The sequence below is a fragment of the Alligator mississippiensis genome, chromosome 1, assembly GCF_030867095.1.
Source record: "Alligator mississippiensis isolate rAllMis1 chromosome 1, rAllMis1, whole genome shotgun sequence".
NCBI lineage: Eukaryota > Metazoa > Chordata > Crocodylia > Alligatoridae > Alligator > Alligator mississippiensis.
In genome coordinates this window covers 238,885,104-238,903,367 of record NC_081824.1, presented here as the reverse complement: position 1 = coordinate 238,903,367, position 18,264 = coordinate 238,885,104, and the positions used below count along the sequence as shown (strand labels likewise).

General features: G+C 43.6%; 1 protein-coding gene across 1 annotated transcript in view; it reads right to left on the bottom strand.

Annotated features, from left to right (window-relative positions):
• Window positions 1-18,264, bottom strand: part of MAN1A2 (mannosidase alpha class 1A member 2) — a 199,672-nt gene that overhangs the window by 61,916 nt on the left and 119,492 nt on the right. The window contains exons 6-8 of the mRNA XM_059720326.1: window positions 10,309-10,403; window positions 1,194-1,317; window positions 681-774 (exon numbers count right to left, since the gene is read on the bottom strand). Coding sequence (XP_059576309.1) covers window positions 681-774; window positions 1,194-1,317; window positions 10,309-10,403 — 313 coding nt within the window. The remainder of the gene's footprint in view (window positions 1-680; window positions 775-1,193; window positions 1,318-10,308; window positions 10,404-18,264) is intronic.

Below are 18,264 nucleotides of genomic sequence, written 5' to 3'. Positions count from 1 at the left end.
TACTTGTCCTGAAGGAACCACTTAATCAGAATCATGCCTGTCTATCTGGCCTGTCAATACCTGACCTCTCTGCTGACATTGCTGGCAAAGACACCACTGATAATAATCTTTTTCAAAGGTATTTTTGTGATGTGCATACCTATCCATTGGAACTAAACTGAGATTCATCAACCCAATTTACATATGACATGGAACAGAAATCAGATGTCATTTAAAAGTGAAGCCCCACTAGTCCATCACCAATACAATTAATTATAAGTAGCTGTACAAATAGGACTCTCAAAAATTAGAACACCTACTTACCAGCTGACTTATGGAAAGATATGCTAGTAATTCTCACATACGAAAACAGAAAAGGAAAAGAATTCCATTCTGATACTTATTACTGAAAACATTTCTGATGCATGTAAGTAAGGGACAGATGCTAAGTTCAACGGACAGTGTCTTATTCATAAAAAATGTTCAATACAGATCAAGATCAGTGATCATCCATGAAGATATTTACTAAAACTATGTTTTAAAGTCCTGGAAATCTTCCTACAGTTCAAATACACAAATGATGCTGTGTAGTCTCTACAAAACTAAATTATAATGTTTCTTTACCCTTCCAAATAGCAAATTTGAAAGGTTCTAGGAAAAAAAACCTTTAAATTACAAATAAATGCAATATAAGTACTCACGTTGACCCCAACGTCCAGTCCTTGGGTTTAAATAATTTGGATAAAGCCCATTGGGACGGTCCATTTTTTGAAGCAGCTTCCGAATGTGCATGACCTAAATTAAAGGAAAAAAATCAGGATCACCCCCAAATGACTTCCGGCTGCACTCAATGTTTGTTTAAATGTCATCTTTCTTCTTTAATAATAAATACTCATAATTTAATTAAATAGGATCCTTCAGAGCCATTCATAAATTGGGCACTTTCATTTAGTAGCTATTCACTTAGATCGACACCACAAGTATGATTTCCTAAAATATGTATTTAGGGAATAATAAAACAAACCCCACTTATTTTTAATTTAAAGCATTTCGGCAGTGCAAATTCACATACTAAAATTATTTGCCTGCTACTGGAAAAATGGTAACAGAATGCAACATATTATGTAATATAATAGACCACTCTCATTCCTGTGCAAACACATACAGTATACATCTCAAATCTTTTTACAAGACTAGAATGCAAGCAGACTAACCTTGTTGTAATAGACAGGATCCCCAGTCAGGTAGCTGAGGTGGACAAATTCCATGTGAAGAGTACCAAACTCAGCCAGGATGCTGCTGCCTGCAGAAGCCCAGCCCCAGTTTCGACCTACACCACTGAGTTCCAGCATGCGGTGGGGGGCGGGGGCGGGAGAACAAGACACAAAAGGGCGTCATTAGAATTCAAATCACGTGCAGTAAATCTCATGAATTTAGAGAACCTATTAGTAAGTTCACAGCAAGCTGGTATCACCCCACACCTAGAATGACAAGGGATTTCTTTGAAAAAGCACTTTACAACCTGATAAAGTATTGAGTATTGCTTAACTAAGCAATAAAAGATCTCCACTACACCTTGAAATAAAGAGACTCTCCATATGATTTTTACAGTATCCAATTCTAATCTCTCTGTATTTATTACATTTAACTGCAGGTGTCAGTTCTTTGCTTCCTCAGCTGAGTTTCCCACAGCAGATCAAACCCATACTAGGGAAAAGGAAAGAAGAGAAATGATACCCTATTTACCCAAATCCAAGACAACTTTGAATTTAAGACATTGTCCCAATAATTAGATTCTATACTTGGAAAATTAGAAATTTCTTCTAATTTTTCCACGTACAGAACTCACTTACTCGGGCGGGGGGGGGGGGGGGGAATTGTTTTAAATTTACCCCACCCCCATTGCTTGCAGGAAGTAAAACAGCTGCAGAAGGCAGAGTGCAGGGGGCAAGGGACAAGACCCCCGCCCCTAGCATCCCCTACTCTTTGCTGTCCCATGCTTTGCCTCTTCCTTGTGCCTGCCACTGATGCCAATGGCGCCCACCCCCTACCACTTGTCCCCACCTCTGCCTGTACTTGCTCCCTGCCCCTCGGCTGCCTCTATCGCTACCACGTACCCTGCCTGTGCCTCTGAATCTTCAAAGCCAGACCTGAGCCACTCTCTGCCCTGGGCTGGTACTTGAATCTAACATGAGGCTCCCCCACTATATTGCTCATGGGAAAATATCTCATCTTGGATTTGAGTATGTGGCATCCCCTCATTCTTCTTCATCTAATAAGTGAAACCAAAATATGAAACACTCCTCAACACATAAAAGCATCTAAGAATAGCTCTCAAAATGATCGTGTTACTTTAGCTCTGGGGTCAACAATGTTTTGGAGCGAGGAGATGCTTTAACAGAACTTAGTTACAAGTGTGGACTACTTCCAACTTGAGCCTCACCACCGACTCAGCTGATCACCACTCCTCCCTCAGTGCCGCCACTACCCAGCTGATGCACAGGCAAGACCCCCACTGCTGAAACGCTGCTAAAGCCCTCCAGGCCCACAGACAAAATAAAAAAGCTTTTCAGGTTGGATCCTGCTCACAGGCCGTAAGATGCCACTCCATCTAGCTAAATGATAAAGCAGCAAGGTACATATCCCTCTTAAAAATAATAACTGCCTACTGGTATTGAATTAGCTTCCCTTGACATAACTGACATAAGAAAATGTGTGGCAATAGAAATGCTGGGGATCCCTGGCACATGATACATTTTTACTGTACACAAATAATTGGCAATCGCAGTATAACAAAAGACACAGAATATCTTAGTTGTATGAAATCTGCTGTTCCTTTTATTTTTGATAACAAGAAGATAAAGATTAAACCTAAAAAACAGAATTAAAGCTAAAGAAATTCAAAATGGTTAAGGTCTAGACAGCTTCCCCCGCCCCCAAAGGAACCACCTGCTGCTCTGTCCAGCTCCCCAATGGGCTCCTGCAGCCATACATTCCAGCCCCAAGCCATAAGTCCCATGCATCATCTGGCTGGGCAGCATCCCCAGCCCTGTTCAACGCCCTTCCTCCCCCCCACCCTCAAGACTTACTAGGCTCCCTGGTAGCCATGTGCATATATGAGCACACATGTGCACATGCTGCCCCCTATCTGACTTCTCTCCTCTGCTCCTTGTAGGCTAGAAATCTGTCAGCCTACAGAGAGCTCTTTGCAAAAGTGGAAAATACAAATGTTCCTCCAGTAAAATGAAAAATCCACATTTTTCTCTGTTAAAAGGGAAAATCTGTGAGTTTTTTTTCATTTTTCCATGGGAAACAGAAGACCCAGATCCCTGATAATCACACACAAGGAACTCTCACTAAATACATTGTCTATTATTATGTTGCTGCCAGAAGCAGCTGTGCTCAGTAATGGAAACCAACTATTGAAAAAACACATGGCCCATGTTAGACAAACATATTGATGGTACCTTTTTTTTTGGCCTTCAAAAAAAAAGGTGTTGTTTCCTCCACAAGGAACTGGCACTGGGCCTGGAGGTACTGTGCTGCAATACCTGGCCGGCACTGAAAGAACCTGACACCCTTCCCTTGGTGCCAAAAATGCACCTTTATTAATAAATTTTAAAAAGAGAGTTACATAGTTGATGGGGTAGAAGGAAATACAAGGACCTGGAAGACTGTGGCTACATAGTACAGAGTGGGTGGTGTCATATTGAATGAAATAGTTTGAATGCTTGTAAAGGTTGCCCATTAGCCAGTTTCAGGAAGAAGATAAGATTTATCTCCTTATCTAGTTCATTGTTTTGGGGACTATGTGCAAAAGGTCCTGACTTCACTTAAAGTCTTAATTTGAATCTTTTAGAAGCCTTTTACAAAGAGAGCAAATATCCTGAATTCCAAGAGATCAAACCCTAAGGCCTTTTAACCAGATTGGTAAGAAAAGGGCATTTGCAGTGATATGGAAGTTTCCCAAAGGTAATTTAAAATGTTCAACAAAGGCAAAAGAATCTGTTGAGTAAGATCCGAGCCCAAATTTGGGGGTAATGACAGATTGAGTAGGAGGAGCCCACTGACGGCAGCTCACTCAAAAACTGTAACTCACTGTCCCAATTTGGAGGTGACTATACTTGTAGAACAACGAAGGAAAAATCGCAAGTATAGCCCGGTTCAGACTGATCACCTGAACTACCCTCTCCGTGAACACGAATCTCTTAGTTCACGCTGAAGCCGCGGAGTACCTGAAAGGGACTGAAGGAAGGGGACTTAGTCCTATCACTGCTGAAGCCAGCCTATTGAAATGTATTACTGAGGCGAGCCCATTTCATTGAACCGTACTACTGAGGCCAACCCATTAAATCATACTACTGAGGAATGAAACCATATTTTGGTATTTGGCTTCTTGGAATTCTAGGATTGTAAGTATATTATGAAAATAATAGTATTGATTCAAATTTAACTTTTAGTTGTAATTGTAGTTGTTTTTGTAACACTAATTCTTATAGTATTGTGTGGGATTTTCTCTATTCCATAACCCACTAGAGACAGGTGGGGGGAGGACACAACTAAGTTACATAGTAAGAACATAACCTGCTTAGCCTGGGGGGAGGGAGGGAGGAGATATGCAGTATTGGGCATGACCCTTACAAAGAAAAGATACAAAAAGTCCTACACAAAGAAGGCTCCTTGTTACAAAAGGTATGGGTTTTAAAGGACAGACAAGTAACAGTATTCAGAGTACAGTTGTAGGGGTTGGGGAGAGTCCAGCTCTAAGTATTTTCAGTCACAGTCCATTGGAGGGGACAGTCAGACAATCGTTTCTGGGTGCTTCCAAGCAATGGTCCATTGAGGTCTGCAAACTGGCATTTGCGCATGATGTGTTCCATACAGATGTCCCTCAGCTATGGGATACTCAACAGACGCATAGGGCAGTCTCAATGCTGGGGCTCCATGCTCCAAGGGCCCTGACAATCAGCATCTCAACCATCACCTTGTACTCCTGGCTCCTCAAAACGTCCACCAGCAGCCGATGCTTCATCAGCTTCCACTCACAGGCAAATGGGATTGTGTCATCTATTATCACGATGCACTTGTTCTCTTGATTGGCCATGACTATGTGGATGTACAGCTCGATCTTGCAGCCTTCGACACTGTGGTTGTTGGACATGGTCCCTGCTGAAGCCAGGGTGGCCTTCATCAACCAATCCTAGATGGCATTGTGGCGGAGCTGCCATGCTTTGGGAGGGTCTCTGATTCATAGCCATATCTCTGGCAGCTCTTGTCAGGTTTTGCCCTCAGGTTGCCAGCATATGTGGCTCAGACAGCATCCTTTAGGAACCTCTCCAGGCAGATCCTCAGGTGGAGGGTCATGGTGATGCAACTGGCATTGGGGACTGGGAGCAGCAAAACTCCCAGCTCCTGGCACTCCTTAGACCTGGTCCAGGTGCTGCCTATGCACTTCCTGAGGTGGTAAGTGGCATTATAGGTTCAGCTCCACGGTGAGGCAAAGTCCCTGCCAGCTTGCCTGAACTCACCATCCAGTGAACTGTTCAGGAAAGCGGCCAGGTCTCTGTCAGTGGGCTGTCTAGCGATTCTTCTGTGGGCCATCTCCCTCAGGACACTGGTGGTGATGCTACTTACCATCTTGTCTGGGCAGATCAGGAAGCAGAAGGCATGAGTGACCACCGCAACATTGCAGAGATCACCCACACAAGGGATGCTGGCACCTCCCTGCCATCAAGGGACATGCAGGATCTCTTTGCTAGCCTGGAGTGGCAGGTGCAGCCACTTTCTCAGCAGATGCTTAACCTGCCTTTTTAAGGGAGCTCTTGGGGACTGCTAAGCCTCTCAAAATGAACAGTGAGGGGGGTGAGAAAAATATTCATTGCATTAATCTTCTCCAGGGGACCAGCAGGGACAAATCCAGCTGATAGGCATCCTGCATGATCCCATGAATGGTCTCTTCTGGCATCTCCTTCGCCTCATCTGCTTGCTCTGGATGGTGACAGTGAAGTCCAGGATAGTGCTTTTCGTCCTGCAGTCAATGTGCAGGAAGGCATGCTTGGAGGTGTTGAAACAGAGCCCCAATCGACTCAGCTGCCTTGGAGCTGATGTCCAACATTTTCTGTAGCTGTTCAGAATTGCTGGCAAGGAGGACCAGGTGATTGCTGTAGGCCAGGAGACTCAGTCTCCATCCGTAGAAGCTGACCTGCCAAGGTCTTCCACCATTGCTTGGAGGAACAGATCCATGGCCAAGTTGAAGATAATGGGAATGCTGAGTAGGCAGCCCTGTTTGATTGCCTGAGTGGGCAGCCCTGATGGTCTTGAAAAGCATCCTGAGTTCCCAGAGGGTGTTGAATATGTGGCAATGGGACATGGAGCCAAAGCAATTGGAGATGTTCAGCCACACCACCACACAGTGTCTTCTTGCATTCCAAGCATTGTCCTGCGTGATCAGGAGTGCAAAGTTATGTTCGTAGCTAGGGTTGGATATTTGACAGATCAAATGAAGTTTGGTCTACTGATTGGCCAAATATAGGTAAAAAATGTTTCCAATAGGTCCAAATAATACACAGAAAAAGCACAAATTTTCTATTAAATGTGTCAAAAAACAATTTTAAAAAATCATATTTCTGTAAAGAAAACTACATGAAATATACAGGTTTTTTTGTAAAATTGCTGTAATCTTTGACTAGTTAAAAAATAATCAATTGACTGGTCAACTGACAATATTTGACTGGCTTGCCAACCCTATTTGTAGCATCTTTTGTTCAAGAGGAAGCCCTCAGCTCAGGCTGATGGCTTTCCAAGATCACCACCCAGTTGGTAATCCGGGCTGCCATGCAGCTGGCATACAGCTTATAGGTGGTGGGGCAATGGGCCTTCAGTTGCTTGGGTAATCCACCTTGCCGTTCTTGGGCATCGGGACCATTATCACCTTGTTCCAGGAGCTGGGCTTACAGCAGAACTCCCTGCACTGGTTGAAGATCAGTGTCAGGATAAGGCAGCCTGAGTCTTGCTTTAGTAGGCTGTACCCGACACTGTCTTTGCCAGGTGCAATGTCCCTTGTCTTAGTCAGATGGGCCTCCACTTCCTTTGGTGTGAAGTTCGCTTTGAGCCCCTCCACAAAGTATTTCCCAGGGGATCTGGCAGAACACCAGATTTAGGATCTCCCACACTGCCTCAGAGTGGTCGGACCAGTAAAACTTCTGGATCCTGGAGGCTGCTGCTGGGTCATATCACTGGCACTGAGGTCTTCTCCTGGGTCAGTTCTAGTGCAGTGCTGATCTGGATGCCAGGCCGCCAATCCCCTGGGGTTGCCTGGGTCAGGCAGCTGCCAAGTTCTCCTTGGTCAACCTGTTTACTAAGGCCTCAAAGGTCTGGAAGGTGGTAGCTTCAGAGAGTTCTTTCACCCAGATGACCTGCCAGGGTATGGCCAGCTTCTGTGGAGGGCCAGGCTCTCTTGGCTGCTCAGAGGCACCCTGGGGAGGCCAGCTGGTGGTGCCAGGTGGTCCAAGGTCTGGGCTGCTACCAGTGGTCAGGTCTGGTTGGGGTGGGCAAGTCAGCGGTCTGTGTGGCAGTGTAGCTAGAGCAGGCCTTGATGCAGGAACGATCCCTTGTTGTCTTGTCTGGGGCCGCTAGCGAGGCTATTGGCTTTGCAGGCTCCTTCATCGAGGCCACGTTCCAGCATACTGGTGGGGCCAGCAAGGCATGCTTTGCTGCAGTGGGCTTCCTTGCTGCTTCCTGGCCCTGGCACATCTTCTGATGTATCTTCAGTTGTTTCAGCACATTGAAGTATGTACCATAGAGCAGTGCTTCTCAAACTATCTGATGTGGCGGACCGGCAATTTTTTTTCCAGTGGGCCAGGGACCGGTGCCCGGTTCAGCCGGTGGCAGCAACTGCGTGCAACAGCGCTACAGAAATGCGCGACCGGCTGTTTCTTTCTCTTTCCTCATCTCGCACAAAGTGACGTCACCTGGAGTGTTGGAATATATGAACTGTGGCACTATGCCATATCAATGTTATGCTTCTGAAAATGTATTTCTTTCTTTCCTGGTAACTCACTGTGGACCGGCGAATACATTTCTTTCTTTCCTGGCAACTTGCTGTGGACCGGCAACCGGTGGCTTGTGGACTAGCAGTGGTCCGCGGACCACCACTTTGAGAAGCACTGCCATAGAGGATACAAAAGGCAACTTCTGGCAGTGGCACCACAGCTGCTTCTTTGGGTTTGTCGTCTTGTATTCCTTGGGCGGGAAGCTGATTGGGCAGACCAGCTTCTGTGGGACGGGAAAAGGAGATGGGACCAGATCCCAGTCTAATCTACTTTGTCACCTGGGCTGCCAGCGATGAGATCCGGCATAGCTGCATTTTGGGGTTCCTTTGTTATCTGGGGTGGTCCTCTGTCATCTAGCGGAAGTAGGGGAGTTAGCCTTAGTTGCTTAGTTGTCCAGGGGAGGGGGGGAGGGGTTTCTTTGCCAAGAGGGAGGTGGGGAAGAGAGCCCTCCACTATCCTGGGGCCCATCACTGAAGCCCAGACTGGAGTCCAGGGGTCCTTATCCTTTCAGGGGTCTACTGCCATCTGGGGGTCTGTCATCATTATCCAGGGTACCTTCACTGACCAGGGTTATGTTGGGCTCCATTGTCACTTTCCAGTGTTCTGCTCGCCCATCTCCCTCTGAAGGTCTCCACAGTCCCCTCTAAGAGTCTAGAATGTCTCAGGATGTCCAGGACCATACCTGGTCTTCATCCATATTAAGCAAAGATAAGTTAGTATAACCTATAAAAATAAAAAGTGCTGCTACATTTTATCTTAGCTAAAAGACTGAGATACTGCCAGAAACCTACTGCAAGGACAGGTTGGTGCAACCACTGAATATAACATAGAAATATTCATGAAGTGCAGGCCCCCTCACTGCTAACTCTTTTTCCAGTCACGGTGAGCCTCTTCCCTACATATATTTTGATTTCCTCTTCACTCAAACAGCTGAGCTGTGCCTTTTTCCCCCTATTTCCGACAATTCCTGTTTCTTCACCAACCTTAAATGCCTGGCAAACATCACCAAATGAAGCTGCAAACAGTTCTCCCAGAAACCCTCTCTCTCAGCCTGAGATTAGTGTGATCCCACCCTTCATGTGGTGGAGCCAGACCAGGCTGCCCAGCACATCACCTCTATATCAATTTTTGGAGCACCCAAGGACTCATGACAAGAATACCCAGTTCCAGTTATGAATGGGGCTAATTAGAACATGGATTTTTTGTGCCTGGTATCTGGAGTGTGTACACACACGTGCACGCACACACACACCAGTGCTGAGCTGAGCTGTGGGATCACCATGGCTTGAAATGCTGTTGAATGGTAGGGTCTAGCCTAATGAACTACTGGTATGTGATAAATTATGATATTTTTACTTTGGACTAATATCATGCATAGTTTGTACTATATGTAAGTAGATGCCAAAGTTTTGCCCAAAAGTGTATTTATGGAGTGCCTGTGCTAAAACTTGCAACAGTTTCAAAAAAAGGTAATATGCATCAATTCTGGATGAACTAAATGCATGGGTACTATATGCAAATTGCTACAGCCATGTTTAATTTCAAGGTTGTTAATTTTGCTCTTTTATTTCCTTGTGCTCAGGGAGAGCAGGGTCTGACATTAAAGAGAGGGGAAAGGGGCTGCCAGGGGAAAAAGTTGGGGAGAAGCAAAGAACAAAGGGGCTACCTGACACCCCAGATTTCTTTTCCCTGCTGAAGATTTAGGTGAGGGAGAAATTCAAGGCAAACTTCCAATAATCAGGTTCTATACCTGAAAAATTTTAACCAATGTATAAATTTTCCATATATAAAATATAATTGCTGGGTGTCATCTTATCATTAAGGTTGTCTTCTATTTGAGTAAATACCATATTTAAAAATACCTCCAGTCTAGGCTCCATCTGAATGTACTTTTTGTTTAGAAATATAGTAGTAGTAATAGCATTTCAATTTCTTGATGTAACAAAAGAACACCCCATATAGCATATGAAACTCATAACATTTATGTTGTCTGTAGCTATTTTCATTTTTAACATGCTGTCTAGAGTGACTAAAGGCCCAAGCCAACAGAGAGCACTGTATAATAAACATGTACCCATGTGCTTCTTATGCTAAGTGAACAGACACACGCTAGTTATTTTTAATGTATATTAGGTAGAGACTTTAAACTCCTAGTAAATTTATTCTAAAGGGCAGTTAAATGCCATTCGACTGCGCCTTCCTCACTTCCCTTCCCTAGAGAAGATACAACTGTGCCTCTGACTTTTAGTTTAAAATATTACAAAAGAAAATTGGTTACCTTTTCAGATTCACCATTGCCCAAGGTATACCTGTGGGTGTGTTGAAGGCAGGAAGGAGCTTTCCTGCCAGCTGCACTGCTTTAATCTTGAAAACCTGAGATAGAAAGATGAGCTGCTCAGTTACAAACACACGTTTCCTTAAATGAGGTACGAAGTACAAAGGCTGTCACTGTAAAACTTACATTTTCCCCTCTTGTTCTATTAGTACAAGAGCCAATTATCAAAATGGAATATATTAACATTTGATTTGCTTTTCAGAAATTCTAAATTTATTTTCTATTCACTTCTCATATTTCACTAACATTTAAATATGGAAGTGTGACCAGTCAGTTTCACTTCTAAGCCTAACTTTTAGGCTTAATAATAACAATCATCATCATCATCTACTGCCTGGGTTCCCACTAAAGATGACTATGAAAAAAACCAGTTCAAACTAAGTATGTCAAGATGCTTTCTGAAACCAGCTTTACAAGTACATATGTTGGGCCTAAAAGCAAGGCAGTATTTGTGTGAAGAAACTAGCATAGAAATATTAAAGATTTCAACGTTAGAGATTCCCCACCTTTCCATGATATATACTATAAGCAGGTAAGGTTTTTATATTTTTTTAAATATAATCACACTATATACAGTCCCAATTTAACCCATTCCTGAAATTCATCTTTATAAACAATAAGTAATGACTCTCTAATATTTCTCTCCAACTCTGATTCTTCTTAGAATTTCCCTGAAGTTCTAGTCAACCTCTAGTTAAAAACCTCATGCTACAGAAAAAATGATCCAATACGACTTGTACATAGTTGTGGCAAACAGGATCCACCTATCAGCAGCCAACAGTAATTAATCTGCATCTTTTATGCAGGGTGTTAGCATCTGAATTTAGGTGACTCACACAGAAGATCCTGGAACCTGCCACCACATTACAGCGCCATCCATGGAGATTATACTGCACATTATAATTGTTTTGTACTGTACTGTATTCTACCAGCACTGAAACAACAGAATCTTCCTACATCATTTTCAGTTCCACTGGTGGTAAGCAAAAAATAGGTAAACTTCATGCACAGAAAAATCCGGTCTTTTATACACAATGTTGTCTGCACATAGCATGATGTTTAAAATACCAGTGGCTGTCTAGAACTGTCCACTATAGTTCCCACTCATAGAAATGAACCAGTTATAGCAACAGTAAGCATTTTTACCAACAATTTCTTGGAGTTGACAAGACCTCGTACTGTCAGTGCACTTAACTGCCTAAAAATGCTGTCGAAGTTCTAAAGGAGTGTCTGTGATGCCCTAACCTCAGATGCAAATCAGGAGAGCCCTGGAGATGTACTCCTGGGGTGTTCTCACTCCTTCAGGGCTGCCCTTCACCCCCAAACCCCTACCTGCCATCTGCTGCTTAACCACTGAGAACAACCAAGATGAACTAGGAGCCAAGCCTTTGGCCTGTAGCACCTCAGCTTTACCCATCTCATCTAGGTCTTGGATGAGGGGAGTTTGCAAGCTAGAAGAGTCCCACCCTTGTCCAGTAAAGTGCTCAGAAAAGATAGATTACCTCCTTCCTTGGAAGAGGCCTGCCTGTATGGTCAAATGTTCTGACATCAGAGTTATTACTGACAATAAATGTGTTATAAAAGAAAATAGTGTAAAAAGATTTATTATAAGAACAAGAGCAAACATAAGAAGTCAGTAACTGTATGTTAAAATACAGACAGAGATATAAGAATAAACAAACTAAACAAAATATCAGAATAAGCTGATCTTATCCTGTATTTTAGACCCAAGAATGCAGCTTCTACTCAGCCTGGTAGCTGAAGAATCAAAGCACCTGATGCCCAGGAAGGCCGAGACAAAACACTCAAGGCAAAGTTTAAGTATAATGTCTTATTTGGCCATTTATGTACATTATCCACTGCATTTGTGGGGAGCCCATACTATGCATATAACTTTAGCAGACCAGAAGACCCTCCTGATGTAACTAGGACCAGGAGAATATTTGCATCCTTTCAGACATATCCAAAAGACCATTTCCCCACTGAGACGTACCCTTTCTTTGGATAGCCTGTTCCCAGGTGACATTTCAGCTACAATCTTGCCTTGTAAGATATAAAATGGTCATTTTTGGAGGGCCTGGACCATGTGCCTCAGAGCATATCCATAAGAGTCTGGATATTTGACCCCCGCATTGGATGCTAATTTTCAGTTCATTTGCAACTTATATGGATCATCAGACAGAGCCTGCTCCATTTATTCACAGCAGAACTACAACTTCCTTTTTTCATGGGCTGCATAATAAATTTCACATTAAGTAGTAAATAATCCTGTAATGACAAAAATAGCCATTTCATATCCAATTCCAAAAAGCAGACAACCAGAAGCCCACTCTTATTTATCAGATAGCATTAAGCTTGCATGCTTTATATAACACAGGGTACAGATATACTGAATCAGTAATTCCCAGAGATTTTAGACAATTTTACCCAGTTTGGCAGACTTCATTCTTGACTGTGCCAGCCAGAACTGACAGCCTCATCCTGTTCTAAAGTAACCGTAGCAATTTGGCTGTTCTTTGAAATGTAGGTGGGTAGGAGAAGCCCAACTTCCACTCTTGGTTAAAAAAAAAAAAAAAACACCCAACAAACCTACACTTGGCAGAATAGAACAGTAGCCAACAACAATGTTCTTGAGCCTAGCAGGGAAGATTTCATTACAAAAGGAAGACCAGGCCAGAGGAACAGTAACAACAAGCTGGAAGTACACGTATTAGTAGGCACCATTTGGAAGCACTGGTTTAAACACAAGAAATGGTCATAACCATTGCTATGCAGAGGTTTCAGACTTGAAACATCAAATTCCCTTTCTCTTCCCTTCCAAATAAAACCTCCACTACATTCAAGGGATGTACATGGAAGTCTACAATATTATTATTAACACCCTGGCTTTGGCAAGCAAAGCAAGTGGCTACTGTCAGAGAAAGGACTTATAAACAAGTAGGACCAGGGCTACACAAAAGTATCTTAAAAAAAAAAAAAATCCCAGCACACATCTTAATTGTCTCACTTGTTATTGTGCTAGATGCTGTCAAAACAAACCAGAAAAGAAAGGGTTTCTGCTCTAGAGAAATCACATCTAAGCACAACACTACATTCAGCAGATGGATAAAACAGACTGGAGAGAGATGATATATAGGTCAACGTGGTAAAAAGCAGCAGTCACAGCACAACAGCTGCCTAACTGCTGCTCAATTTTTTGTAATATAAGGAAAACAATAAGGCTGCGATGTAAGTTTATGCAGATGTTCCTGGTTGCTGTACTCCAACTTGAGGTGCATCTGCTAGGGGGAAAAAAACCCTGCTTGCATTATGTTGGGGAGTGGGAGAATCCCCCACTGCACCTAAAAGCGGGGTGGACAGGCAAACTTGCAGATGGATGTGGATCCAGTATTTAGGAAAAGAAGGTACAGGAGCAGCTACCCATATCAGTATGTATGCATATGTATGCATTGCAGGGGTGGCTGCATCCCTGCTGTCAGCATCCTCCTTGCATATACCACTGGTGCAGGCAGACCATGCTGCAGGAGCTGCTGAACACTTTTTAACGTTCCCAAGGCAAGTAAGCACTCCTACCTTCTCCTCTGCGCCCATATGCACATCCTCTCCCTTTCTCTGTCTCCTTCCTTCCCTTTCAGTTTCTCCTTCTCCAATTGCTGTTGTTGTGCTGAGAGTGTGGGAGATGGTTGAAGGGGAGGAGTGGGGAGGAGTCCTGCTTCTGAGGACAGAGGGGAAGCAGAGATTCTCTTCTGCTTTGGGGACTTTTTAAAATTCCCCAGAGGCTCCTTCCCAAAAGGGAGGTGCAGCCATGCCACTGTACCCCCTCTGGATCTGCCCCTATTCACAAGAGTCCCTGGCTAGGGACAGAAGTTGCACATAAATCAGTTTAAGTGATCAAGAAACTAGTTTAAACCTGTAACAAAATAGGAGTTCAGCGCACATAAACCAGTTTCAAAACGGCTGAAACTGGTTTAAGATAAACCTGGTTGAATGTAGTTCAGACTAAACTGATTTAGGTCAAACCAGTTTATGAAACTGTCTCAGACCCCTTCCTGATTCAAGTTAAATTCACAGTCCCCCAGGATCACAGCATTTTGCAGCCCTGGGCTGGGCTGTCTGCTCCAGACAGCAGGGCTGGCTCCACCCCTCTGCTCCCTAACTAGAGCAGTGTGGATTGGCTCACTGGCCCAGGCAAGCTGAGGTCTGGGGCCAGGGAGGGGAGGTATACTCCCCTTCCCCTGAGAACGGAGCTATCCTGCCCTGCTAACTCAGTGCTGGCTTCAATCGTGGACTACAAATCCCAGAGGCACCTGGAAGAAGCAAAAGAAAGTGATGAGCAGTATTCCCTCTAAGGTGCACACGTGGGCAGCCACGCACAATTAAAAATCTTGCCACGCACAAAACTTTTTCAGGCTGCACACCTGCCCAGGTAGGAGCTGGGCACGGTGGAGGCACTGGGGCCAGCGTGGGACACTTACCAAAAGTAAGCTCCTCACTGCAAGGCAGGCAGCAGCTCTTCCCCAAGATGGGGACAGGGGATGGGGCCTGATGCGGGCTCTGCCAGCTCCAGGCAATTGCTCCGCATCCCCACATCGCCTCAGAGAGCGAAGAGGCACGTGGCATCAGGGCTGGAGAGCAGAGCAGTTCCCTGGAGCCTGCGGAGCACTGCTCACTAGCTACTAATGGAAAAATATTGAGCTCTGCAGCAAGCTGTTAGGAAAACAGAAGCCCTTAATCTAAAATTCTACACTAGGTACTAAACACGACAGGTGGAGCACAGTGCAGCCCAGCAGCTGCCAGCACCTGGCGCCAGGGCTGAGGTGAGCGCTGCTCTGTTCCCCTCTTTGCTGCCTTGTGCAGCCCTGGTAGCGGCATCCCTCCCCCCCACCCCTTCCCTAGTCCCAGCCTCGCTCCCTCCCTCCCTCCCTGGCATGGGGACCTATCCCTATTTGTTATATTGTAAAGTACATTCACTTTATGCAAATTTGATTCATGTGCCGTTCTCCGGGAACACATGTACCGCATAAATCTCAGGAAACCTGTATTGAACACTAGGAAAATCATTTTTTACTACTTTACACTCAGTAGATTGCTTGTAACAATTACCATTCACTGTCATGAGTCTAATTCAGTTGCCTTGGCCAAGTCCTGATAAATTGCAAAGTAGAAAATGATATGGTATCATTGTTTTAATGTTTTATAACACTTTTCATATTAAAGCATACTACACACATGCCCACAGACAGCCTGAAACTGCAGTAGCCATTCAGGCTGAAGGCAAAACAAATGACAACAGCATAAAAAGGTATGTGGAAACAGAAGTACAGGGGTGGCTGCGACAAGAACAGATTCCAGGGATGGGGGAATAGCCTTGCTCAGTCTGATTTAGCTTCGAGACATTTATGTTAAGTGTCCTCGCTCTTATCATCAGGCTATAGAGTAAAACCATTTGATCATATTGTCTGACTTGGTATATAAAGCAAGTCACAGCTATGCAAGGACCCCTGAAGTTAGCACCATAAAATAGTGTCTAACTAAAGCAAATCTCCAAAACACTTAGTCTTGGTTTTGAAAAGATATCTTCACATCATAAAAATCTTATCTCCATCTCTAAGTGCTAAGTTCCTTGCTTCAAGACATTTCTTCAGCCCTCAGTTTTTGTGTCAGTTTACAGCATCCTCACTAATTCCTCAACATCCTTTTAAAAAGTGGATACCAGAACTAAATTCAGTAGTCCAAAACTGGTTTTACCAATACTGTTTATATAGGTAAACATCACCTATCTCTACCTGCTACTTCCTTGTTTATACAATAAATCCAAGGGTTTACGTTGGTCTTTCTGCCATGGCACTTTACACTGAGGACTTATACCGAGTTGCTTGTCTCCCATGAGCCTCAAATCCTCTTCAGTGCTACTGTTACCCAAGAGAGTCCCCATTCTGTGGATGTGATCTACATTCTGTTTTCAGATGCATAATCTTGTGCTTGGCTGTTTTAAAATATATTTTTCTTCAAATGGGCCCAGTTTATCGATTCAAATTGCTCAGCATGATCATCCTCATTCTCTGTTATTACACACCAGTCTGTCAATCTAAAGTATCATCTGCAAATGTTATAAGAAATTAAATGTACTTATCACTAGGTAGCTGACAACCACTGAATAGCACCAGGTCTAAAACTAACCTTCAGAGAAGCTCACTAGGAACATTCCTATGCGATAATGATATGCCACTAACAACTAATTAGCACGTGTCGGAGCAGACTTGATTAACTGAGCATGCTAATTCCAGCAGCCTCTGCATCACGTGTATTTAGTGTCCCCACATTTCAAAGCTAGTTAAAGCACCTTCCCCCCACCACACCCAGAAGCACGTGTATAGATGCCCTTAGTTTTGAAATCTATCAGTCATTCAGTTTTAACCCATCTAGCTTGTGCATTATTGATACTGTATAGTGCTAATGCTTTAAATAATTGCTTGTGCTACTAAATTGATTCTAGCCCTGTAGGGGGGATAAAGGCAGCAAAGCCAGATCATTTGGGTGGGGTTGGTCTGCAGGACGGATCCAGTGTGGAGTCAGGCCACAAGTCAGTCTGCAGGTGCAATCTAGCTGCCAGCCCAGCTCCATGCACAGGATCTGGCCATGGCCTGAACCCACCCACTGGCCCAACTCCAGCAGCCAGATCTGGCTGTGGATGGACCATGAATGTCAGCAGGATCCAGTACATGGGGCCATGTCATCCTGCCTGCAGGGCTCCATACAGGTCTGGAAATTTGGCAGCAAGTAAATGGAGGCAATGTTAATTGCCACCACTCCCCTGCGGCCAATTTCCAGACCTGTTGGAAGCCCCACAGGCGAGATGATACCAGATCTGGCCCCCAGGCTGGAGGCTGAACATCATGGATCTAAACCAAAAGCCTTACAAACATTTAATAAATCATTTTTAATCCTTCTCCACCAACCTTGTACTCTCCTGAAAGAAGGACATCAGTTTGACCAAAATCTATATTCCATAAAATGTTGTTGATTGCTCTTAATTATACTGCCATTCTCAAATTCTGTATTCAATGAATTCCATAACTTTTCTCAGTTTTTTGTTTGGTTTGCAATTGATATCCATTATACTTACCTGGATTGTCCAACTTGCCTTTTTTCAAGTGGCACACTTGCACCTTTTCACTCAAGGAATTTTCCCAGTATTCCAAAATTCAGTAAGAATGAACAACAATCCATAGATCTCTTCAGCTAATGTTCAGGATTCTTAGGCTCATATCCACCAAGTGAAAAACATTTAACCGTAAAAGTTCACAGTTATCACCCTCCTTGGTTCCTAATGGATTATAACATAGTTCACCATCACAGTGTAATGCAAATAAATATGCTCAAAGGCTGACTCATTAACCTTTCATTAGGTCTTTTAGCGACTGGCTTTGTTAGTTTATATATACCATTCCTTCCCCCACTCAAACGGTGCCACTAAGCTATTATTTAAACCAGTGGTATAGACCTTAAGTTTCAGGGGCAACTGCTTTTGTGTATCATGGAACAACAACAATCTTTAAACACTTAAAACTTTTTAAAACTAAAACCAATTTGTTTTAGCAAATAAACTAATATTCAGTGAATACTGTATTGAAACAAATTGCAAGTTGTTGCATTTAAATGCAGCCAAATTAGACTCTTTCAAAAATCTATGCAACTGAACATTCTGAATGAAGGGTGACTCATCAGCTATAACAAATAAATATTTCCACACGGTGTCAGACTGAGACCAGGCACAGACAATTCCAGTTGAGAAGATTACTATATTGAAAAGGAGTTAAAACTCTTCTGCATTATCAAATATGCTAAAATAAAGCACAAAGCACTTAGCTTGAGTCACTGGTACTCTAGCCCCTTTAT